The following is a 27,252-nucleotide window of genomic DNA, read 5'->3' as shown; positions in this document are numbered from 1 at the left end:
GGGGTGTGGAGGGGCTAATGGCCTGAGAATGATCATCCTGCTAAAGACAGGACACAGGTAAAGATGCTGGAGTGGGAGCAGGTGGACACCCTAGAGTCACTGAACTGTTGAGACAAAGTTAACAGACCATCATCCAGTATAATGTGATCATCAGATGTAGACAGACAGAAAGACAGAGACAAAACCAGAAAAAGAACAAACAAATCACAACAAACAGTAAAATAAACACAAAAATAGAACAAGTGATAAAAAAAAAAAAAAAATTACAAACAAACAAAAACACAATAAAAAAAGACAAACGCAAGCTAAAGAATGAACAACACAAATAAAAGAAACAAACAAAAGGATGGAACATAGAAAAGACAGTAAGAAAGAATGAGAGTAGACAAAAGAAGAAATAAAATGAGGAAAAAACACAAAATAACCAAAGCACATGCAAACAAAAGAATGATCAAGAGAACAAAAATGGTGAAAGAAACAACAAAAGACTGTACACAAAAACACTGAACAATTCAAATAATAAAAAAGAAACAAAGAAAGAATAGATGAATGAAACACTGGAAAGAAAGTACAATCAAACAGACAAAGAATGATTAAAAAAAGAGCAAAAAAAAAAACAAATAAATTAAATCACAAATGAGCAAAAACAATGAATGAATTAATGAAAAAAAAAAAAAAAAAAGAATGGCAAAAGTATGTATAATGGGGAAAGACATGATTTACACAGATAGTGTTTATAGTTCAATAAACCCATGCGGTCAAACCACTGATCTGAGAACAGACTATATGAGGAGGTAAAAATTAGTCAATAAACTTTCAATGCCTCGTTTTCCCCTGTCGAGGCTGCTGAATATAACACACATTTCACAAACACACACTCTTCCTCCAGGAAACACTGACTGATCATATTTAAGTATAAATTACAGCTAAAATGATGCCATTTACACAATCATTTTCACAAATTTTAGCAAGAATATAAACACTGTCAAGACATCAGAACATCTGTAATGCAACACTGAACTTCATTCTAATGCCAAACATGATGAGAACACTGAAGTGGGGTTACATTTTATTTTGATGGTCCCTTTTTACACATTCTGTTGACTATAAATAATGCTGCACCTACATGTCTACTAACTCTCATTAGAGTGTAAGTAGAGTATTAGTTGACTAGACCTGTTGGAGTTTGGGTTCCTCGCCGCTGTCGCCTTTGGCTTGCTTAGTCGGGGACACTTGACATTTGACATAATCAACAGTGTTTTGCATCTGCCTACATTGACAGCATTTTCTTTAAGAGCTGCTGTGCAGCCAAAATTATATACCAGTTATCACTGTAAAGCTGCTTTGACACAATCTGCATTGTAAAAAGCGCTATATAAATAAAGGTGACTAGTAGGGTTAGGGTTAGAATAAGTTGACATACTTGCAAAGTTACTTATAGCCAGTAGAATGTCTTTTGGGGAGCATTAAAATAAAGTGTTATCGGATATTAAGCAGACAGTCTACTAATTGTCTAATAAGAGTTAGTTAACATGTAGGTGCAACGTTACTTATAGTCAACAGAATGTTCAAAGGGGACCATCAAAATAAAGTGTTACCAAAAGGAGAAAAATTGTGTAATTTATGTCTTAAACAGACGAGCAATGCTCTTTCTCACCTGGCCACGGAGTACATGAACAAGAAGTCATTGTCAGGTGACCCTGGGTTCTTCCCATAATCCATGTATTTTTTCTGTGTGGTGTTTTTAATATCCTTTATAACAGATTCCATCTCTTTACTCAGGTTCGACTCTGCCTGGGAGGGGAAAAACACATCAGATTTGTGAAGGCCTCTGTGTTTTTCAGAGCAGAGTTTAATGACCTGACATGCAAGTCTATGACACTGGCTTGAGATTTTGTGTTGAGATGTTAAACCAGAACAATATTTGGTGGGGCATGAAAGATCACATGGAGGTGAGTGGCACACCAGTCCTTACTCTGAATCAGGATGGAGGGATGAGATGAACAGAACAGAAAAGAGGGGAGGGGAGAGCGCTCTAATAAATACCAGTATAGGATCTCTCTGCTTTACGCTGGCGCTTACTGGGAAAATGCCCAGCTGCTCCTGAAGGTCCTCCACTTCCTTCACCAGTGTGGACATGCTTTTGTTACTGGGCATGTGCCAGGCGCCCGTCTCTATCCCACGGCCAGGACGACAGGGTAAAACACTGTTGGCGAACTGACGACACAGTGGACAGGTGAACTCGCCCTTATCCACAGAAAACCCCTGAAGAACCTGATCATTCTGAGAAATAAACAAACATGACAGAGGTTCATTTACAGCTAGGTTTACAGCTGATTAGTTAAAAAAAAAAAAAAAAAAAGACGTAACATTCATAGTATCCCATAAGACATTATCTGTTACAGTATCAGAGTCAGACTTTTTACTATTCACAAAACATCTTAAGGCTAAAAGTAGCTCCTAACTTGCCGATTTAGGAGAAACTCTTAAAAATAATGGGCATGTCAGTTCTAAATTTAGGACTCCTAAATTTTTGCTCTAAGAGTATTTCACAAAGAATTTTATTCAAAGTATTAAAACTAGCTTCTAAATCTGTGAAACGTTAGGAGTAGACAAGAGGACTCCTAAGTCACTAAGACCAAATCACAAACAAACCTAAAATTGCCGTAAGCAATCCTCCCAAAGAGACTGACACCATTGAGGCGATAGGCGATAAAGCCTTGAGTGCTGAGCCTATTCTTTATAAATGCAATAAATATTTTGATTTATAGATTTTAATCTGCGATGACAACAAAGTTACATTTATGTACAGGCAAAATGTATTGAATGATTAAGATAACATTGCGATCAAGTTGAAAATAATATTCTATCATCAGTGCCGATAGCCTGGTGGGCAGCTCGGGTGACCTGAGTTCGAATTCTGGCTCGTGGACCTTTCCCGAACCCATCAACCTTTCTGTCTACCACTTCGCTTCCTGTCTACTCACGGTCCTATCATAATAAAAAGACAAAAATAAACCTTTGAAAATAAATAAATAAAAATGACCTCTGGCTGTTGTTTTCACTAGTTCACGCTTACAAATAATCGAATAGTGTAAACGAGTAAAATAAGCGTATTTGGTGTGCTGACCGAGGGGAGGCTCCGAGCTCAGATTTTAGCCCAAACTCGGAGTACTCCCCTTCATCCCCGGCTGGGAATAGGAACCAGCCGAGAGTTAAGAGTCGGACTGGCAGAAGGATGCAGAAAACTGTTGCGGTAACTAGATGAGTCGGCTGTGTATATATGCCTCCTCTCGAGCTGATTAGACCATTTGAACATGCTCCTTCCAAACTTTGTTTATAAAACATTTTTTGTTGCTTGAATTCTGCAATCTCTCAAGATGCAGACATTTAAGAGGCTGACAATTAGCTGAACATATACTTGTTTAATTAATGACACTTAGCCTACATTTTAAAATCTTTATTTGAATATGACAACATTTAAAAAAAAAAAAATCTTTATTAGAATATGGCAACGTGACACCTAGTTCTACAATATTTCTATGATTAAATCACTGACAGAGACCCCTCCCCTATCAGCCAATCACTGCAGGCATAGCTAGTAAGCGTGTTGACATCATCCATAGCAACGAGGTCAACCCCGCCCCTTATCTTAGCTTAAGACTTCTCTCTATTCCTTACTAAAAAGTTGGTCTCAGCAGCTTTGTGAATAGGTTTTAAGAGAAAACTCTTAGCTAAGAACATTTACTGCTATTTAGAATTACTCTTAGTGGTAAGATAAAATGTTTTGTGAATACGGACCCTGGTCCACATTGTAGCTTATTCTGTTATCATGGTTATCATTCTGTCAGCAGTGGTGTTCTGGGTGGTTGTTAGGGTGTCGTTATGAGGTTGATATTCTATTCGCTAGACTAGATATTGCTTGGTTTCTATGTTGATATTGCATGTTGCAAAAAAACTTCTGTCCAAAAAAGGGGCATACTGGGAAAAAATCCTTCATCATGGCTGTAACATGCAGATTCCTAATTTAAATTATTTGTGAAATTAGGAAGCAGTAAGTTGGCCAAATTGTCTCATTACTCTCATCTATTTTACAGGTATTTGGGGAGATAAAGATATGCACAAAATTATGTATGGAATTGGCTCAAGGGCAGATTTCTTTTGTGATTTACCAAAACTTTTGGGACAATTCGGATGACGTGATTTCGCACAATATTTGATCAGTGAAAGGCCATTTGGACAAAAACAGGCTGCAGACAGCAAAAAGCATCTCCTGAGGCTTAAGTGCTGATAATTCTAGAGCTAAAGGGACAGCCCTGCCTAAACCTCCCTCTCTTGCTCTAAGCACCAACGCTTATGTTACAGATAATTAAGCAGATGGTCATGTCAGACTGCCCTTATTAACATAAGCACAACCTCTGAAAGGTTCGGTTGAGAAGAAACACAGTGGTGGATGAAACTCTAATAACAGATCAGAGTCTGAACTAATAGTTCAAGATTTTGTAAAGAAAAAGACATTTTATATTTGTACATCATGGAAAGTATTGTTGAATGTACCAACAAAATGTAACAAGTAAAAGTTAATCCTTAAAATTCATTTTTAGCTAAACATTCAACTGATAAGTCTTTATGTATAACAGTCAATGAAGGCAGTTCCTCCAGTCTAGAGTCTGTGGTTCACAAGGCTCTGGTGCCATGGGACATTTTCATAAATTATGAATTGAGGTTTGGGATACAGCTAAGAGTGTGTGTGAACAATGAATACTGAATATCTCTTTGACAGGGGAGTCAAACTCCAGTCCTGACAGATGCCAGATCAGAAGCCACTTTATATTAGACAGCTGGATGAATGATTCCAGAATCATCTGTTAGGTTAAATAATTTAAGAGCTGTTCAAATGCTAGGTGGGCTGTGAGAGTGGGGTCACTACACATACACTTTTCCTAATTGTTGTACAGTGCTCAGCGTAAATGAGTACACCCCCTTTGAAAAGTAACATTTTAAACAATATCTCAATGAACACAAAAACAATTTCCTAAGTTCTATATAACATCTGTTTAACTTATAACATGAAAGTAAGGTTAATAATATAACTTAGAGAACAAAATTTTCAGTTTTACTCAAATTAGGGTGATGCAAAAATGAGTACACCCCACTGAAAGTCTCTGGAGCAAAGCTAAATTTTAGACCACAAATGTCTAATTTAACAAGAATTCAACCACAGGTGAGTCTAATTATTCATTACACAGGTGTCCAGCAGACAGTTGACTATAAAAGGGCGTTAAAACCCCTTCCCTTTTCATGCTGTCAGCAATGGCACCACATGGAAGAGAAATGTCACAAGACCTGAGAAAGAAAATAATTTTTTTTACACCAGAAAGGTGAAGGCTACAAGATCAGCAAAGCTTTACTTATCAGTCAGAATACTGTAGCAAAAGTGGTACAAAAATTTAAAAAAGATGGAACTGCAACCATCTCACAGAGACGTCCAGGTCGTCCACGGAAGTTAACACCTTGACAGGAGCGTCTTCTGATGAGAAGGGTTGAAGAAAATTGACATGCAAGTTCACTGCAGTTATCTAAAGAAGTAGAAAGCCAAACTGGGGTGATTATTTCCCGTGACACAATATGGCGTACACTGCAGAGGAATGGCATGCTTGGGTGCCGTCCACAAAAGAAGCCTTTCCTAAAGCCCAGGCACAAAAAAGCCCACCTAGAGTTTGCCAGGGCCCATGCTGACAAAGATGAAGACTACTGGGACTCCATACTCTGGAGTGATGAGACCAAGATAAATGTTTTTGGAACTGATGGCTTCAAAACTGTATGGCGTCGCAAAGGTGAGGAATACAAAGAAAAATGCATGGTGCCTACAGTAAAACATGGTGGTGGCAGTGTCCTTATGTGGGGCTGCATGAGTGCTGCTGGTGTCAGGGAGCTGCATTTCATTGATGGCATCATGAATTCACAGATGTACTGCTCTATACTGAAAGAGAAGATGCTACCATCACTCCGTGCCCTTGGTCGTTGTGCACTTTCCCAACATGACAATGATCCTAAATGCACATCTAAGGCCACTGTTGGATTTCTGAAGAAGAACAGGGTGAAAGTATTTCATTGGCTCCTGATCTGAACCCAATCGAACACCTATGGGAAATTCTGAAGAGACAAGTTGAGCATCACTCTTTATCCTCTCTAAAAGAGGTCATTCTTGAAGAATGGAAAAAGATGTTGCAAAATGTCGCCAACTTGTTCATTCCATGCCTAGAAGACTTGGTGTTGTCATTAAAAATCATGGAGGCCATACAAAGTACTAGATGTAGTAGTTTTTGTTGTGGGGTGTACTCATTTTTGCATCACCCTAATTTGAGTAAAACTGAAAAATGTGTAATCTAAGTTATATTATTAACCTTACTTTCATGTTATAAGTTAAACAGATGTTATATTAAACTTAGTTTTGTCAACATTTTGGAAATTGTTTTTGTGTCCATTGAGATATTGTTTAAAATGTTTTCAAAGGGGGTGTACTCATTTACGCTGAGCACTGTAAGACTTCCTCTATAACTGTCCAAATGCATGATAAATAGCTTGATAAAGTTACAGCTCTTTACAGTGATTCTCACCCGTAAAGATTCCATGTAGGACTTGTGACAGTCTATATGCAGAGTGTGGCCGCACGTCTGCACATATACACCACCGTCCCACCCAACAGACACAGACTGCAGACAGGAACTCTGGGAAATTGAGAACATGAAAAAAGAAACTTTAGAACATCAGTCATGACCTAACAAATGGCAATCAGCTTTTATGTACTATTAAACTCTTTAACTGAATACAAAGCTTTAACTTTTACTTGCAGTGGGGTTTTTTGTCCATTGTACAGTTTGAACATTCTTCAAAATATATATGGATTTTTTTTTGCATGCGCACGTTTGTAAAAAAAAAAAAAAAAGTCATACAGGTTTGGAATGACATGAGAATAAGATATGAGCTGATATGAGCGCACTTGTGAGGCAACTGAACTCAATATTAATGCAGCAACTGTAAATCATCTACACAGTTAGGATAATGAGCTCCTTTAACTGGCAGAAGAATTGTTTATTTCTAACTGTTCATTTTAGAAAAGCAACATGAAAGCTGAGAAATTGATTTTACTGTGTCACACTGAGGTAACAGCACTGTAATTTATTGGTCTAAAGTATGTGTGTGCAACCATAATGAGGTTGTACCTGTATGAAAGTCTGTAGTGTATGAGTAGGTGTGCATTTACAATGCTTGAAACATTTTAGCCTCTCAGACAAATAAAAGAAGAAAGAAAATTGATACATTTATGCTTATGCAGTCATATTGCACTTATATGCCTGAACAAAAATGTTTGAGATGTTTCAGAATGAGTTTTATATTGTTAGTGTGTTACAGAGATGTTATTGTAAGTCGTGTGAACGTGTGTTTATATATGGCACATACATCTTTAAAGTAGCGTTGCATAAGGGACAGTCTAACGTCATTGGTCGCTCCACATGTGTCCTCAGGGTAGATGTGCTCCTCATCTGTAGTGGGCAATCGCTTTGGCGTGTCACTACGACAACGGTGCCCCAACACTGAAATACACACACATACACACTCTTCAGAAATGGCAATCATATGCTAATTAGCTGCCATCACATTCATGGCACTCACCATTTGCATACTATAATGAAGTACCATGTCAAAGTCAAAACTGTAACGCGCGCCACGCCAATGCTTGCTGACCCCAAACCCCATCGTACTGAATATTCAGCAATAAAAATTAAAAACAGACCAAATCTGCAGTCTGTTAGTCCATCAAATCTCTAAGAACTGTGGACTTTCTAGCTCTTCAAAGTCAGACATGACTGCTAGAAACACAAGAAGGTTGCCATCTTGACCTTGAGGCATTTCTTGAGTACTAAAATCACATATCGAACAAATCAAAGACCAGTGATTATTCATAAAACACAATGTTAATTTTAATCACAGCACCTGCTGAGAAGTCACAGCACTTGATAAATTAAGCAATTAAAACACTGCTGTTAAAACAAGTAGAGTAAAGTGGTTTAATGCACAGTTAAAGAGCTCCAGTGATCTGGACCACAATCTGAACCTGCAGATGGAAAGCTGTAATGCTACACACCGTCCTAGTGGTGATATAAAGACTTACGCAAACGAAAACATGTTAGTGATGTTCGATGCATAGGTGTACACAATACAATTAATTTCAGCTGCTTTGAAACTAAATGTATTCTGAAAAGCGCTATACAAAAAAAAATATACATGGTGTTGATAACACAAAACTTAAGACATAATGAAAACTTTTATTAAATCTACAACTACAGCAAATATGGATCCAAAAATTTCAACATTATCCAGGATCATGACAAAATACTGGATGGATTAGAAATGTACATTATGTGGTACATTTTTTATGTGGTTTGGGATGACATGAGGGGGTGAATAGATGAGAGAAATATTTTTTTTTTTTTGGAGAACCTATTTTAAAGTGGACATGAAATGAAAATTCTATTTTCTAAATACATGTTATAGATCTTATTGTGAACAATTCATACATGCATGACGTTTAGAAAGCGAGAGCAAGTATGTTAACAAAGGCATAGGCAACTATGAAACTGATTAGACCTCCATAACATGTGCAGTCCCCCAGGGCTCAGTCCTTGGACCTCTAATCTTTAATCTGTATATGCTTCCACTAGGCTAAATAATGCAGTACAACAACATTGATAATCATTGGCATGTAGATAACACCCAAATATTCTGAGCTCAATGTACAGACTTAAGTCCGACAGTCTCTATATACCATTACGATTATTTGGTTTAGGATCTGAGATACAGGTGTGTCTTAGAAACTGACTGAAGTTTAGCTACTAGGGGTGGGAATCTTTAGGCACCTCACACTCCGATCCGAAATGATTCATAATCTACATTTTTTTTCCCTCTTATTGATTAGTTTACTGACTTTAAATATTACATTTATTTGTACATTTTTTATTTAATAAGTTTTGTAATAAGTTCTTTTTAATATGGTTACAAAATAAAAATTAAATGAAAACAATTGTATGTTAAGAATTTTCAACTGACTAACTATAGCTTCAAAACATACAAGTAATTAGTTAATAATAATAATAAAGAAACATATTACAAGCGATAAACAAAGAGTGCTTTCAGTATCTACACATGTTTAAAGCATCTGAATGTTTTCCAGTCAGGATCCAAGAGTGATTTTACTTTCTCAGCTTTATTGCTGTTTTATTATTACTAATAACATCATAGGCATTGGGAGATCTAATAGGCTGCATTCACAGATATATTTTGAGATATCATACGTTTCATGTATTGAATACATATTTCTACTGCATTCCTTGCCTTTGTTGAGAATTTTTAAAGGAAAACACTGAAATACCTGCAGGCGAGACTGCAAACTTTAAATATAACATCAAGCAATGAAGTCCACGATTGCCCTTGTAATTCACTTAAAACTCTTTGAACTTTCTAAAATCGATTCTGAAAATCATCGAGGAGAGAACTGTGATGCATCAGAGAACTGATTTTTTTATCAAGTGTTATCAACAACATTTTTCATTACTATATGCCCTGATGTTATCTGTTTCAAAATTGGCCTAAAACACACTAATACTGGCCAGTGTTGATAGACACTGATACATTGCTGATGTAAATGTTGGAGTGTGTTATACCTGATGAAGCCTGCAGCAATACCACCAATCCTGTGGGTCTGTCTTCAGTGGACGGTCCGCTTTGACCACAGATCACACAGTCATACAGAACCTCAGAGTCCAAAGGTTCTGCCGAGCCCATGTCCATCACTGCATCTGTTTCAGGTGACTCTATTAAACACAGAATTAAACAAAACAAAAGTCAGATAATCTATATAATCTATATAATTACAGAAAACAGAGTCTTTGAAATCACAAAATCTCCCTTCAAATAAAAGTGGTTTGTTTCCACAACCCTGGGTTTCCAGCTGGTGGAAAATGGCGCATATTGCAACCATAGAAACTAGCAAACAATTTAGGTTAGAAATTGCAGGTTCTACAAGACCTAAAAAGCATTGGCATCCATCTACAAAGCTCTATGACCAGTGGCATATTAAAACGCATATTAAAACGTGTATAAATATACAGTGCAAGGCTCGTCGCTTTCCATTGTCAATTGTGCTCATTCCTGTTGCATGTTCTTAATCTGGAAACCCATGTGAATGTCAAGTCTGAGGAAGAGGGGGCGGGGCAAACAACTCTCTCCAATATTTTGAATTTGGACTTCAGTACCCATTTAAACTGCTAGCTGTCAATATTACATACTGCACCTTTAAGGCATCAAAGGTATAAAGACTGTTTCAAAACATAGGCAGCAAAATATTGCTGCCAATCAAGATACTTTGTTTTGGCCAAATTCTAGTGAAGCAACACATGTATCCCTCACAGAGAAGGCAATCCCAGAGTGCAATGTGAAAAATTCCAGCCCCTCCAAAAAATGCATTAAAGATTCCTGATGAGTTAAGAGAAATGTTGATTATAAATAATTCTTTTTCATTCAATAATGAAAAGTATTGAAAAACAAACCCATTTTAGAGAAATACAGCTCAATAGGTTTCAGAGAAGAGATAAAGAACATTCATTTAGATAAAGCATCAGAGATACTTTGCATAGGTGATGTATAATATTCAGTTTAAGTTGTGTAGAAATTGATTGTTCACCAGAAACTTTTGAGAGACTGGTATATTTTGAAGCTCCTAGCAATAAAGTGCCAAAAAGTATCATCTTTAGATACTTCCATGATAAGATCATTCATTACCATGACATTCCACTGAACCATAGTCCCACCACAGTACTTTTTTTGTAAGGGTTTGGCGTTTTCATTTTACATTAAAAAAAAAAATAAAAAAAATAAAAAAATAAAACCCAGAGAGAAGCCAAGCATAAAAGTCAGAGAAAAAGGGGCTAAAATCCAATAACTGAATATGAATTATGAGCTCAGTAGATTGGCAAAACTTAATTAGTTATATAATGTGGATCTGAATTACTTTTTTGCACTCTCCTGGTTAAATTAACAAACGGTTAATGGAGGTTCAGGCGGTCATGCATTAAAAGCAGTAACAACAGAGCTAATGTTGTGTGAACCATGTTGTATTTGTACAGAATGTGGAAGCTGAAACGAATATTCTTGGTGCGTATAGTTATGAGGAGGCTCAAGAATGGTTTGAAAATCCCTGGCTTAAACTGTCTATAACTGTAAAAGTGTTAATACATTTACTATATCAGAATTACTTTTAATAATGTGACACGTTTTTTTTTTTTTTTTCCCCATTTAATTCATTTACTGACTAATACATTTGAAAAAAATATCCCTTCTCTATATATTGTTCATATTTAAGGTGCATAAACACTGTCAGAGTTGTTGTAATATGTAAAATATAAATCAAAACAACAAAGAAAAAAAAAAAAAAAACACTTTGTGTTATATATAAAAAAATTAATAAATAAAAACAACCACAAGCTAGAGCTGCCCGATTCTGGATAAACTGAGAATCACTGAGATTTTTTTTGTTTAAAATAGAGATCATGAATCTGAATAGACAACCATACAAAATAATTTATTAGAGGTTCTGACAAAATGTTAATTGCTGCAGTCTATTAAAAAAAATATATATATTTAAATAATTTGAATTCATTTTTTTTAAAAATCAGTTTGAATAAATGATTCAATGACTCACTCAAATGCTTCACTTGTCTCATTACTGGATTATTCAGCGTTTTTGAACAAATCTCCTGAATGAATGATTCAATGACAAATACATTTTTTAAGTCACTTGTCACCACCTACAGTAGATTTACTCTACTTTGATCGCTATCACAGACATCAGGTGTTTATATCCGAACTATAAACTTTTAACCCAGTACTTCTGTGATAATTTTAATTATTGTAACAGAAATAATGATACTGTGTAGTTGAAAAGACAGTTTGGTTTCATATCTATACATGAGAGCTGCACGATTAATCGTAAAAAGATCGCAATCTCGATTCACACACCCATGCGATCTTATTTTTTAATGACAACGATTCGCCTGTGTCTATTAAACCTTTGACAAAAATCCTACCGGAACATTCACATCTGTGTTCGTGCTGCCGCTGATCCAGAGAGAGCAGTTTTGAAACACACAGTAGTTATTTCAAAGACTATATAGAAATACGCTTCACTCCTATTAGTTATGAATGGGAGAAACTGCAACGCGCAATACGGAATATGTCACGCCTTCTAAGTAAAAGAGCCAATCTCTGATTGATAAAGTCATTGCGTCACTGCAGCTGTTGTTAGAAGCTTCGGTTCCCATAGAAACCCTGAGACTCACGATTAGGACTGCGCATGCGCATTGGCTCGTCTAGCCTGAAAAATAAGCATTTTTAATGCCATTTGAGCATAAGAAACAACATTTATGGGACAGTTCATGTCAGATTTTGTTGCTGATTTGAAATATGCTAATTAATTGTGAATTTGCCAAGCAGTTTTTGAGATTTCAGGATTCCCCCATTCAAATAGATAAGACTTGGTCTTGGATGCCCAAAATAGCTGCCAAATATTCAGATTATCACAGAAGTACTAAGATAAAAGTTTACAGTTAGGATATAAACACTGGACATCAGATAGCGATCAAAATAGAGCAAATCGAAACTAACGTGGTGCTTCAAATAACTGTTGTATAAATTACTTTGTCATTGAATCCTTCATTCAAAAAGATTCGTTAAACCCTGATTCATCCAGTAATGAAACAAGTATTTACTAATGAGTCATTCATATATTTAAAACTATTTTTTTTTTAAAAATAATTCATTCAAATTAATTAAAAAATTCCCGGCAATTAGAGTCCAGCAATTCATATTTTGTCAGAACCTCTAGTAAATTAGATGTTTTTTTTGTTTGTTTAGATGTCTATTCAGAATCGTGGGAGAATCACGATCTTTATTTGAAACCATAAAAATCGTGATTCTCATTTTATCCAGAATCGTGCAGCTCTATTATACATGACAACTGCTCATGTATAGATATGAAGCAGATTTGAATGTTCCGCTGTAATCGTACTCAAAGGTTTAATAGACATAACAGAATCGCTGTCATTTAAGAATGAGACTGTGTGGGTGTTTGAATCGTGATTGCGATCTTTTAACGATTAATTTGCTTCCACCGTATAGAGACTCTCAGTCAACACAGATGTAACGCATTTAGTTACTTATTATTAAGAGTGATGCAAAATGTACTATATTTTTCATAACTTTTAAAGTAGCATTCCCAATCATAAACGCTGCTGATGTCTGCTATTTCATTAATTACCTTTTCTAAATCACTCTAGAACATTAAAGAACATGTTCAATTTCAGGACAAATAGAGGCTTTGTAAATGTCAGTGTGTGTTTGGATTGATTTATAGCTTAAGGTGCACTGATAGAGACAGGAAATCTATGGGGAAATGAAACGTTTGTGCTAGAAAGGTAATGTGACAGTGTTTGCCTGAGGCCGCCCGCCAGGTACTGCTGCCCTCCACACACCCGTCCTAAATAAACACTATAATACGAGATACTACGACAACTAGTCGTCACATGTGGACAATTCGTGACCTTTGTACACATTAAAACAGGTAAAAACATCAAATTATGGTGAAACTAGTTCTTGTTGATTACATTCATATCCATCCATCTAATCCAGTAGACCTTGTCCATCAGAAAAACACACAAGCATACATCAACTCAAGGGTTAATGCAGACAACACATCAGTCAAGCTCTGATTATACTGTAAAGATTAATGAACCTGACCACCAGATCACCAACAAATAATTTATATCACAAAGCAATTAAGCAGCAAATACAACTTAATTAACACTGGAGACGTTTTCATAGCAATAAAAGCAATGTGTGAACTTTGAGAGATTTATGACACGGAATTATTATCCTACGCACTATTAAACAAACCAAAAATTATAAAAAATAGTTCCGTTTTAATCACTGTATTGCTGGTGGTAGCAAAAGAACTTTATATGCTTTAATAATGTCAAATAGTCAAAGAGTAAATGTTTATTATTATTTTAAGCTTCACAACATTTTATTCAATGTAATATTCAGACAAACTATATGAAGCAGAAATCTGTCATGACGTCATGCTCCTTCAGAAAAACATATCGACCGTTGGCAAGAATTGAAATGGAAAATATCGACCATTATATTGGCCATCACAATTATTCAACCACTAATTGTTTCAATAATGAGACATTTTAAATGAATCACATATCCTTTAACCTCTTCAATGTGATTATAATAGTTGCACAGAAATGATTTTACGATCTGGGCTATTAATGTGGCATCAACTATTTCAGTTACTTCTGCCCATAAAATGTCACATAAAAAGCAAACTGTGGTTGGTTGGTTGCTTACATGTTAGTCAGATGGTCTGTCCCTGTCTAAGTGGTGAAAATAAGCTTCAAAGTTGACCAGACTATATGCCGACGCAAGTCTGGCTTTGAGAGACTGTATCATTGACACTCAAATTGTCTTTAATGAATTAACTCGATCTGATTTTTGATCAGGCATTGACTGAAACTCATATCCCTCTGTAAACACCTTCCTCCTTTTCACTGTCCCATCACTGTCTCTGTTCTTATTTCTGCGGTAAGACGTCCAGTATTGCTCTGAGATTCATTACCATATGCACAGATGCTCGAAACGCTGGTCCAATTTATCTCATTATAATTCCGGTGCAAATATCCATGTCCAAAGTGACCTTTCATTCAAATCTGGAAAACAAATGGAGCCTGCACAGCAGAGCTCAAGAGAATGTTTTATTCTGACAATCCCAGACACACGCACATCTATAATACAGACACTGCTCAATGTCAGTGGGGACATCAGCCATGGGTGTCTGAAGCTAATATTTCAACCAAATCTCAACATCATTTTAGCATTTGCTGGTGACAAAAGGTGAACAACAAAGACATATACTGTTTCTCAAAACAGATCAGATATGATCTTTATTCAAATAACGCTGCTAGTGATGCACTGATATTTCGGCAACCAAAAATGAATTTTTGGTTTCGGCCAAAACAGTTTGGAGGGCCGAAATCATTGACTAAAAAGTGACGTTTAATTAGCGTTTCTCCGATGCCATGTTGACAGTATTTGTATCTTTTTCATGCACACAACATAGATAAGCTACAACAGCAGGGTTTGACAATAAGGACTGCCTGATGGCCCAGGCCAACGTGAAAGATGCTCAGGACATTTGACAGAATTGTCACTAGCCCAATCATTTGCACGTTTTTAAGTCTTGCTAATTTAAGCGTTCCGAGCGATTTTAAACCATTCAAGCCCAAGAAGATACAAAAGAGTTCTTGAGCTTGAACAGACAAATACAAATTATATCAAAATGCAGTCTTGGCGAGTAAACACAGTCAGTTTTGTCAAGTGAAAGTAAAGAACTGAGAAAGAAAATGCATGTGTAACAGAATATTTGATCTGTGCAGCTCTTAAAGTGACAGTAGCCAAATATACCTGCAGCCATCTGTGTCATTACTGTTAATTAAAACAAAAGACAAAAAGAAAAAGTGAAAAATCCATATGATCAATACAATATTGATTTTTCATTTTTAATCAATATTTTGATTTTGATAAATCAATATTGATTCTTAAATCAATGTTTTTATGCAGAGCCGCTTTAAAGCTGATTCGACTTTGTTTCATAATCCAGAAAGATTCTTTTAAAACCATCCCATGTACAGTACATGGGCTGCCATGTGTAGGATATGATGTTGACTGTACTGAGACATTGTAATGTTTATTTTAAAACTTCATCACTCATGTCTCAAACACAGTGTCACTGCGTTCTCCCTCTTGATCTCAGTGACCAGCACACAGCAGAACTGCCCTGAAGCAGAACAATACGGCCCCTGAGATCCCCCCCTCCACGCTTCTACTAAAAGGGCCTGAGGGAGTGTGTAGGGCAGAACGGAGGCAATTTGAGTCACCTTCCTTTAGAGAGTACAATAGCAGCCAACAGCTTTCAGCATTCAAGGATTTCTGCAAGTTTACTATGTCCTCTAAACTCTACGTCTGTGTGTGTATTTGCAAGATGTATTAAATTGTATTTGACTAAACCGTTAAGAGAGCTACACTGGAAAGCTTATAATTAAAACCAGAATTTTACACAAATACATGTCTAAATTGAGATTTGCTTTTCACTTTTATTCCTCACAGATGAAGCTACAAAAATATTTGTTACCTAAAGTATCATACAAATTCCATAACACACTGATGAGCCAAAACATTATGACCACTCACAGGTCAAGCGAAAAATGCTGATCATCTCCTAAAGTTATAAAATCTCTTCAGAAGAAATTATTAATTGCTTGGACTTTCAATGGATGGACAAAAAAAGAAATGTTGAAAATATCTATTTGACAGTATATGCAGTATTTTTTCCTTCTGGTATTGAAAATGGTATCGAATATCAATACTTTTTAAGGAATTGTATCGAAGTTAGAAATTCTAGTAGTGAGAACCTACTGACAGTAGTCCGAGGAGGGACAAAACACAAATCGGCGACAGGGTGTTCTCTAGGGCTCATTGATGTGTGAGGGCAAAAAAAAGGCTATATATATTAAAGCATATATTATGCTGGGAAACCCTGGATCTGGCCATTCATGTAGGCGTAAATTTAGCACTTGCCTCCTACCTAAACGTTGCAAACTAGGTACACCCCTTCATGGCAATGGCAGTGGCAGCAGGATAATGCCACACTGCACACAGTTGAGGAACATGATAAAGAGTTCAAGGTGTTGCCCTGGCCTCTAAATTCCTCAGATCTCAATCTGATTGAGCATCTGTAGGATGTGCTGAAACAACAAGTCTGATCTACTGCAGCTGCTCCTCGCAACCTACAGGACTTGAAGGATCTGCTGCTAATGTCTTGGTGCCAGATACCACAGGACATCTAGTATAATGTGGTATAATCATATGACACTAAAGTACAACCATAGTACTTTCTATAAGCCTCTGCCTATTTTAACTAGGCAGAGGCTATTTTCACTTAGTGCAAATTGTTAGATGCTATGTATACTTAGTGCAAATAGTGGCAGATACTATTTACACCTCAGTGTATTGTACCATATTATATAACAGTATGCAACAACATATTGAGTGTATATGTAATAATATATTATTATAAAATATAAACAATTATATTTTTACATTTTCATAAACTTTTTTCATAAGTGTCTTCTTTAAAACAAGACCAACCTTAGGTCTATATTCCAAAGCATTCTTGAATTACAACCATTTATGTTTGGATAGTGCATGTTGTAAAGTGACAGTTATTTAAACCTGTTTTTTTCAGAATTGACCGTTCGCAAAGACCCGCCTCCTTTAGTTACTGTTGCTATGTCCGACAAGCCATGCCACTCTCACGCCACACATCATGTTCTCATGCAGTGAAAAATACATCGCGGAGCAAAGAGGACACTGACAGCGTATCGACAGACAAAACAGAGCAGGTTACTTTTGATATGAAACAAGGTCTCAAATTTGAAATTTTTTTCATTTTAAAAGAAATTTAAACAATAAATACCGTTTTGTGGCTCTTTAATGTGTCGTGACAGATTGCTGTAGCGCCTCAGATCAAGCGGCTCATTAACCGATCATCTCTTCTTACTAGTTAATTTATATCATCAAATAAACATAAATGAACCACATTTCAACCACAGAAAGTAATTCGTTTTTTTTGGAGGGGCTGCCCCTGGTAAAATTCACATTTCAGGGGCTAAATATCTCGTTATTTTGGTTGATTCAATCCGCAGACATGAAAAACAACCCACTGCAACAGTGTAAAAGTAGCCCAATTCCGCTGGAAAACCGCGGACTTGGCAACACTGCCCCTGACTGGTTTGTCGGACAAAATGGCGGATTCGGCGTTATGATTGGTTAGATCGCCTGTCAATCAAAATCCCGGCGAATATGGTATTGAAACATGTGATAGGTAAAAATTTCACCATGTGATGGGTTTTCGCACATCACATCTGATTATTTTTTAAAAAATGGATAGTTCTGTTCCTTGATTCTGACTGGTTGAGCCATGTTCAAAGCTGTTGTAAATGACTCTACAAACATTTTATTTCAAATAAACGCCTCTCTGAGCTGGTATGCATGGGAAAGTGAGAAGAATTAGGCGGATTCGAACCCTTGTCGGTTAAGTCAAAAGCTAAAATCACCCGCCTTACTTTTCACGCTACTACTTCCGTTATCAGACAGTTAGTGTAAATAGCCTCTGCCAACAAGATGGGCTATTTGCACTTGGTGTAAATAGACATTCTGTTTTAATTAACAGTTTTGTTTAAATAAATAAAAATTGAAAAGACTAACTATCTCAAATTCTAAATGCCGAATATGAAAAAATGTTTTTCAAGACCATTCCATCGCTATTTTTGAATACAAGAACACATCCCATATAAACGTCCCACACATCTGGGCTGTTTTTGACAGCCCATAAACATGCAGAATACCAAACACTGAGAGACTGAATGATATTGTGAGAACATTGAGTTAAAACATATCCTGATCAAAAATGTTGTGTCTTTACATCTGACATGTCAGAAAGAAAATCAATCAAATAAACATGAAACTGATCATCTAGTAATTAACAGCTAGAGAGACTCATCAGATGTGTTTCATAAAGGTCAGCAAACAACTTCAGCTCATATTCAAGCTCACCAACATCCATGGCAGTCTCCATGAAGCTCTTCTGCCTGGAGGCAAACTCCGCCAGCAGCTTCTGCTGTCTCTCTCTGGCCCTCTGACGCCTGCAGATGTCAAAACACAAATTATTTGCATCATTAACTTTAATTATCAAATATTATCAAGTGGCACTGAAATGTTGATGTGATCATAATTAGATTACATTTGATGACCGTTTGAAGGATGCATTTGACCATCATTTACTCCAGCAGATTTTGAGGATGGACATATATTCATTCTCAGACAGTCATTAAGTCCAATGGAAATCCTCATTAGTTAGGGATGCACTGACAGAAATTATGGTCGATATATAATTATTTACATTTTATGTTATTTCATGAGATTTTCATGTTAACCAATATGATGGCGATATCATACATGTAAACTATTTGTTTGTTAAACAAATATATATCTGCGTCTGTCCACAGTGCCCAGCTACGAATCCAGAGGCTGTTCAAAAATCTTTCGTTCCACAGAGTCACTCACATTGTTTTCCATTAAATATTTGTCCCAAATCATTGGTAATGTTCATAATGGCATCACCCTAGCCTGGAAGAATGCGTATTGTGCATTTGAATAAAGTCTGTATGCTTCATATAGAGAGCAATAATGAAATAGATTGCCCTTTCCATATGCTGGTTTCAATTTGGGGGGGAAAAAAAAGGCAAAAATCCTTCCAATAGCAACTGATGTCAACAACTGAAAAATAAAACAGAATAGACAAAAACAAAGCAAACAAAAACAAAACAAAACACAATGCAAAGTAGTTAGCACCAATCATCATACTATGAGACACATGCCACATTAAGAAATCTGTTTTTCAGCAAATCAGGTAAGACTGCTGGTGGAACGCCACATAATTACTATTCACAATCCAAACTGATGCACACAATAAAATTTAAATTTTGCGTTTAAAAACATGAGATGCAACGGAATGGGAAAAAAACCCACAGACTTTTTATTCTTTAATTCTTTTAACTTTACATGCCTTTCTAAACACACAGCTCTCTGTTGCGAGATGAGAGTGCAACGGTCAAATATGTCCATCTAGCACTTGTTTACATAGAAAACAATGGAAAAGCAGCACAGAAAATGCATTCTGTGTGAACGGCTTGGTTAGAGTTTTGACGTAACCAAGATCTCAAAACCGTAACAAAGATCTTCTCTGCAATGAGCTTCTCTATTTCTGCAAAGATTTGAATGAACAACGGATCAACTGGCTAAGGAAAACATTAAAAACGCAACAACTCTTACATCATCATCGCATCTCGTGCACCACTGATAAGGCTGCCTTGTGCACACCTACAATCTGAATGCACCTTTTTTGCATTTAAATGTGGATTTTTATTTTATATTCAACGAATATTCGAAATTGAAATATTAATTTGACAGCCCTTAGGCAGATTCAACCAACAGACAGTAGAAAACAAAACCTTATAAATATCTGGCAACCTCGATCGGGTGAAAGAGTTTGTTTAATTGTCCATCTCTCTCCTTTGTTATTTGGATGGAAGGAACAGAGGAGCATAAACTAATACAGACAGGGATGTTACGCTTGAAGAGTTTCCAGCTGATGATGTTAAGGACAAACACACATGCACAAAGTCCTTAAATACTGTTCTGAGCACAGCTGCTATAACATATTGTTTTGAATTGGTTTGCAGGGGGTATCTGTTCCATAATCAGAGGAGCTGATGGGTGGTTTTTTACTCATTCCTTCAACATTATAGAGCATTGAAGAAGCTCCTAAATGTGACAATGTCACGTTTCTCAAATCAGACATTGATTTACTATGTAAACATAATTAATACAATTAATTCTAAGGCTCTGAGAAAGGGTGAAAAAGACCAAAAAAAATGTTGGCCGCAAAAAACTAACAATAGACCATATTCAGAGCATCGCCATGACAAGTATGAAAGCGAGGATGTGAGGTGTTTTCAATGGCATCCACTGTCAAAAAAGCTCCTAGATCACTTAAAATGTCTGGAGATTTTTGTCTACTGAAACTGATATTTTTGCAGTGTTTCGTCAGCAGAGCAATCCAAAAACACTAGGGCTGGGGTTAACAAATTGCAATAAATCGAGAAATGATTCTGGATTGATTCTGAGATTTTCTGAATGCATTGAGATTCTCTCTCAAATCAATTCTGAGCTTAGATTTTAACAGCAGATGGCACTGCGTGCTTTAGAAACAGCCGTACTCCGCTTGCTTCCAATTCCTTGCACACACCACTTAAACCTTCTATAAAATAATCATTAATAAAGTTTGAGAATGTTGAAGCAAATTACAAGGGTGTTTGCAGTGGGCTGTTTACATTAATCTTGCATCATAAAAGCATTCTGAGGTGCAAGTACATTCTCAGACTCAGCCAAACACACGAGCGCTCTTCTTCGTGAGCGTTTGAGCGTGCGATTAAAAACTAGCCTAGAGCGCCATCTGCTGTTAAAAACTAAACTCAGAATCGATTCGAGAGAGAATCGCGATGCATTCGGAAAATCTCTGAATCAAAATGAAGCGATTTATTTGTCCCAGCCCTAAAAAACAGTACAACCCACTGAAGAGATGTATGTTTATCCCTCACAGCCTCGCTTTCATTCCTGCTAAAAATTAAAGATGGCGCTGCTGTGAATAAGGCCTAATCGAATGGAATATGACACAGGGAACACACACCTTTCTTCCTTGTCCATACTCTTCTTATCTCCAGGACTGTTCTTCTTGGGTGGTATGGGCGGACACACCTTTCCACAGATTTCCTGTAGGCATCTCTTGCTGTGCCGGCTACGGGCGGAAGCTTTGGCCAAGATTCTTTCGATGGCTGTTAAACCATCTCCATGTGCGTGATGGGCCGGATCCACCTCGGCCAACCAACTCAGAGACAGAGAGTTCTGCTTGGCAGACAGTTTTTGGTGCAGTTTGACCAGGAGTGACAGCATGCTCTCACGGATCTCCAAGATCTCTGTCACCAGCTGCGGGGGTGAGCCCGGCGGCAGCCAGCGGGAGGACGAGGACTTGGGCCGCACCGCTTGACTGGCCTCGTGGTTGCTGCGGTTAATGATCTCCTGGAACTTCCTCCTGCGCTCCGCCACTAGACTGAACACTTGAGCCTCACGCAGGTTCTGAGGAGAAACCACAGACAGAGAATAAATGACAAATACACATATAGCTGCAAGCAACAATTATGGGGCCACGCACACCAATGTCACACTCATGGTTGCGTTGAGTAGATTTGTTTGGTCATAGTCATTAAGAGTAAGTAATTCACACGCTATTAAAGCAATAGCCAACTTGAGGGTGAAGCAGTGTGATAAGTAAGGGATAATCGATGGCTAGCTGAGCATTAAATGATTTTAATGCACGCCGCGGAGGCAAAGAACCGCCTGACACCTCCACAAAGTGCATTCAAATCATTTAATGTACAGCTAGCTGCCGATTATCCCACTAATACCATGGTCATTTGCCAGCATTGACGACTTAAAGTTGTTATTGATGTTTGCAGTGCAATATTTGACCAGAAAGGTAAAATAAATGGTTATTTTCGTCAATTACGGCTCATTAGATCCAGCATTCTGCCCGGTTTGAATCAGACACAGAGATAAAGTAGCGTGTAATATTATATTTTTTTAAATTAATTAATTATAGCATTTATTTGAAATATCGAGAGAGTAAGAGAGAGAATAATACCTGCATCTGTTCAACATCTCTCTCTCTATTAACAACAAAGCTGTGAGTTTAATTACTTCAAAATTGGGATAAAACCCCCTCGTTGCTGGGAAATACAATGTAGCGATTCAGTAGTAAGGCTATTTTATTAATAAAAGTTGCAGGGCAGCGTTGATAAATTTCTGTACTCCTGAATGTTTCTTTGTGTGCACAGCGTGATGTATGTGTGTGTGTGCGCTTCAATGAAAACAGTGCATTAATATAGAAAGGTGATTCAACTGACTTGGAACTACCTGTGCATTAAACAGTTTTATTGCACACCTTCCAGCCAATCAGAATCGAGTATTCAGACAGACCATGGTATAAATCACTGTAACTCTCAAGAGGCTTATTGCTTTTATAAAACGGCGTTAAGCGCAACACAATAAAAGGCACCAGTATTTAATAGTTTATCAATTATTAAATATTTACTATTGTTAGTAAACAGAAGTAATAGTAACTAGATAAAAATGTTAGTCAAGACTTTAATGTTGGCTTAAAGCGAGGCTAGAAAGCTTGAAGTAGTTTAAAAAGCTTGAAGTTTGAAGGTTTTAAGGTCATGCAGTCACAGACAAACAGACTAAGATGGATAGATTTTACTAGGTAGACAGATATTCCTTTAAAGAGACTTCAGGGGCACCATTTTTTGGTATTAATAGATTCAAGGCCGTGACACACCGAACCGACAAAGAACTAGCAAAGATGAAGGCCGACCATTTTGTCGCCTTGCCTCGCATGCGTCTAGGCCAAAAAGTTGCACTTAAACACTCCGCAAGACTACAGCTAATGGCCAACTAGCATTCTGTGCCTGCATGAGAGAAAACAACTGTCTATACCAGAAGGTGGCAGTAGTCTTTATTTGTCATTCAGAAAAGAAAACTGAATGAGTTCTCTAAGCTAAAGAGCCAATCAGAGCGATCTGTCTCATTGACTGCCTGGCACTAATTCAACATGTTCAACCAGCCAAAAAGTCATTGACAGGCTCTGACTACTGCCAACAGTGGCTCAATAACAGTGGCTCAACAACAGCTCGAATCTGGTCGATGGCCGACCGCTGGATCGGTGTGTCGTGGCCCTATAAACAACTACACTAGAGTTTTAAAATCTTGCTCAAGCGCAAGATGCTGTGAAAGGTGTGAGACACGAGAGCAACGGTCAAATAAATCCATCTAGCGAATGGAGGAGGGAGAAAAAAAAAAAAGAAAAAAAAAAAAAAAAAGGGGAAAAGGGGAAAAGCAGTGCAGTGGAATGAAAAAATGTGTTCTGTATAAACAGGCCCTTACAAAAGTCCCATAAGGCAAATCCATGTCCTGAAATATGTATGTGGCTCAAATGAGGATTTGGGATTTCTGAACCATTTAGCAGCCCAAGAGGAAGACCACTTTGTCTCTCATAAGGAACAGTTATTAGCAAGTGCCCCCCAATGGGCAACAAGTAAGATCACAGAAAGACTTCAAACTCTCTATCCTCAGTGAAATACACAAAGGTGGAGCAATGAGCTCAAGGTTAGACCTGACATGGGTCTTAAAAATTGCAGGGTCCCTGCTGATCCTTAAAAAGTCTTAAATTAGGTTTTATGAAATTTAAGGCCATTAAAAAGTCTTAAAATACTTGAATGGTATAAGTGCTAATTATCTTTTTCAAGAAGTCATAAGTAAGTAATCAAAAAACAAGAATCGTGATATAGCTTATTGTAATTGGTTATTAAACTTAAAAAGGCTATGATTTAATTAAAAGTGAGCGCTGCACATTTCAAAGTAAAAACACAGCGGTCTTGTGTTCTATAGGCTCTTGGTTTCAGAGCAGTTCACAATCAAAGAATACCATATGCCAAGCAATTGCTTATGATCTATTGTTGATGAATTTTGACAATGTTTAATGGTCTTTATATCTCCTGCAAACATGTTGCCTTTAAGCAAAATTCCCCATTCTAATAAGTGCAGCGCAGCTTTGTAAACAGGGGTTACCAGTGTAACCGCTATATTTTCAGTTAAATAAACACCACCTACTGTCAGAGAGTGAACTTGCATTTTTATTCAGTCTGTCTCCTGTTTTTGACTAATGCAAAAATGGACCCATATTTTTATGCAGCACAGCATTTATGCAGTGTTGTAAACCGGTGGATTGAAAAGAAGCTAATGTGCATTCTGAAAATCTAAACAGATTTTCTACATACAACACATATGTAATCATGTATTTTAAAATAAATATAATCATTTATAATTTCAACTTATCACTTAAAAAAAAAAAAAAAAAAATAGTTTAAAGGCTAAAATTTAAGGTTTATCATAAATTGAACTGTAAACTTGTTTAAATAATATTTTTTGTCATTTTACAGTTTAGGATGTTACCATAGACGTCGCCCTACCCCGTCCATGTGGTATTCATGTTATTTGTGTGTGTGTGTCTTAAAAGCTTTCATTTTGATTTTAAAAACACTGCAGATACACTGAAATAGACCTGCTTTTTTCTAGTTTAAATTTATCAATGACATTTCTAACCCACGATTGACAGAACATTCTGGAATCAAAATAATAGAGGACAATTGCTTTACACACATAAAAAAAAAAAAAAACGAACTCTTACTGAACGTGTCAGCTGCCCTTAGTATTTTTAATTAGCATGCTAATCTCACTGAAGCGAATGAATATTTAATAATGAGTACTGACCACTGACCGCTGTGCTCAAGTCTCATTATACCACCATACATCACTGGAAACACATGCAGTTAATGAAAACTTCTCCTACACTCATCTCCGTGCTAGTTTAAAACATATGAATGAAATCACACATACTGTGAACATATTGTCACACGAGAGAAACAAACCAAGCAGGAGAAAACTGGACAGATCAATGTACAAAAGAAAACAAAAACAAACGTAACCCAAACAAACAAAAAAACACAATCACAGAAAACAAAGATACCACAAGGTACATCACGACCAGTGCTCTATTTCCTGTGCACTTATTCATAATTGGGTCAATGGCATGATGCTTGTTTTGCGTGTCTGGATCTATTAATTAATCTCTAAATTCTGTGTGCAATTTTCTGAGAACCGATGGCTTGAATAAACCTCTTTTATGATTAATATTTTCAATATGTTACATAAAAATTACCTAAGATATTCTGTATGTGTTATGTGGAAAAAAAAAATATACAAAAGTTTTTTTTTTTTCCAAAAATGTAAGAAACTGCATTTCTAAAATCTTGCACATCCATTTTGAGCCATATGTTTTCTTCCTGTTTTCATCATCTCAGATATCCTTATTTGTTACAGACCCACTTAATTGTCATCACCATTTCCAAAAATTCAAGTTAACACAAGAAACGAGCAACAGGTCTTTGAATATTGCAAAAGAAAGTCTGCAGAACAAAACAAAACAAGTGCAGTCTTCCTATTTCAGACCATTCCATACTTGGTTATTCAAAACAGAACTCTTGAAATCATTTCACATCACTTGATAAAAATCATTCCCAAATCCTTCTACCTCTCTCCAATTTCCTGTCAGCCTTCTGGAACTCTGTGGATGGAGAGTGATGTTATCAAAACAACGGCATATAGACATCAACTTTTACAATCCCCCCTCTTGTCTGCGTTGACCCGTTCTACAAACCCTTTGAACTCAGATGAGCCTGTAACCTGACAGCATCTGCCTCACCTGTCCAAAGGTGGTGCTCTCAGAGCTGGTGCTGGGTGGAGTTTCCCGCTCTCTCTCCCTCTCTCTCTTCCTCTCCACCTCAGGAGCTGTCTCTGGCACTCGAACCCGCACAAAGTTGATGACGTGATGGAGGTTAGACAGCAGGCTTGTGCCTGGGAACCAGCTGTCATGGCAGTGCTCCTCAATACAGGGCTCCTGCAACAGAGTGAGACAAAACATCTCAGCAAGAAGGACAACACAATAGCCAGGAATCCTGGAATTTGTACTTTCAGCTGCAACACATAATCAGAAAGAGTTCTGTTCAGACATTGGACTAACCGTGATTTAATCAGTCAAGTGCTAACAGAGTAATTACAGATTGGCGGCTGGTATATGAGTCGATTGTGTTAGGACACTACTTTGTTTCCAGGGTTACTAAAACCTATGGAAGTTATGCTGAGGCCAGCCAATCAGATTGGAATTCAGAGCTGCATTTTTCTGATCAAAAAAAAGAAACAACTCCAGGTTTGCAGGGCTGCAAAATTTGTTCAAAAAGTTTGTGATTATATCTCAATATGGCAACATAATAATAATAAAATTACAGTTGTAATGTAACAATTTATGTAAAATAATTTATTAATATTTATGGCTTTCTTCATTTTCAAACATTAAACCATGAAATTTTATACCGTGCCCTAACCAGACATGACTCAACGTGACACAATAAAAGGCATCTTTTACACGTTAAGCAGAGTTTTTGTTCTAACCAGCCCTGACGATTCCATTTTAGAAAAAATGTGCGATGTCATTGTGTTATGGTTATCAGATAGTCAGAATGAGAGTTCTTGCATGAACGTGAACATTAGGACAAATAATGTAGGCCTTGTATTTTTTTTATTTTGTATTACTATTTAAAAGATTTAATTTATAATTAATTTAATAATTTATAACTATTATATATCTTAACTGTGACCCAGGACCACAAAACCAGTCATAAGGGTCAATTTTTTGAAATTGAGATTTATATATCATTTGAAAGCTGAATAAATTAGCTTTCCATTGATGTATGGTTTGTTAGGATAGGACAATATTTGGCC

At 36.8% G+C, this 27,252-nt stretch overlaps 1 protein-coding gene across 4 annotated transcripts in view; it reads right to left on the bottom strand.

Annotated features, from left to right (window-relative positions):
• The window catches only part of ubr3 (ubiquitin protein ligase E3 component n-recognin 3), an 88,538-nt gene that overhangs the window by 31,531 nt on the left and 29,755 nt on the right, over positions 1-27,252 (bottom strand). The window contains exons 22-30 of one of the 4 annotated variants that reach the window (XM_051904894.1): positions 26,177-26,371; positions 26,006-26,038; positions 21,488-21,933; positions 18,793-18,881; positions 9,726-9,875; positions 7,465-7,598; positions 6,621-6,731; positions 2,047-2,283; positions 1,658-1,794 (exon numbers count right to left, since the gene is read on the bottom strand). In XM_051904894.1, the coding sequence (XP_051760854.1) occupies positions 1,658-1,794; positions 2,047-2,283; positions 6,621-6,731; positions 7,465-7,598; positions 9,726-9,875; positions 18,793-18,881; positions 21,488-21,933; positions 26,006-26,038; positions 26,177-26,371 (1,532 nt within the window). The remainder of the gene's footprint in view (positions 1-1,657; positions 1,795-2,046; positions 2,284-6,620; positions 6,732-7,464; positions 7,599-9,725; positions 9,876-18,792; positions 18,882-21,487; positions 21,934-26,005; positions 26,039-26,176; positions 26,372-27,252) is intronic. The other 3 variants (XM_051904897.1, XM_051904895.1, XM_051904898.1) reach the window with 3 other exon arrangements.

This window comes from Ctenopharyngodon idella, chromosome 9, assembly GCF_019924925.1.
Source record: "Ctenopharyngodon idella isolate HZGC_01 chromosome 9, HZGC01, whole genome shotgun sequence".
NCBI classification, from domain to species: Eukaryota; Metazoa; Chordata; class Actinopteri; order Cypriniformes; family Xenocyprididae; genus Ctenopharyngodon; species Ctenopharyngodon idella.
Note: the sequence above shows the minus strand (reverse complement) of the source record. Positions and strands in the feature narration are given on the sequence as shown.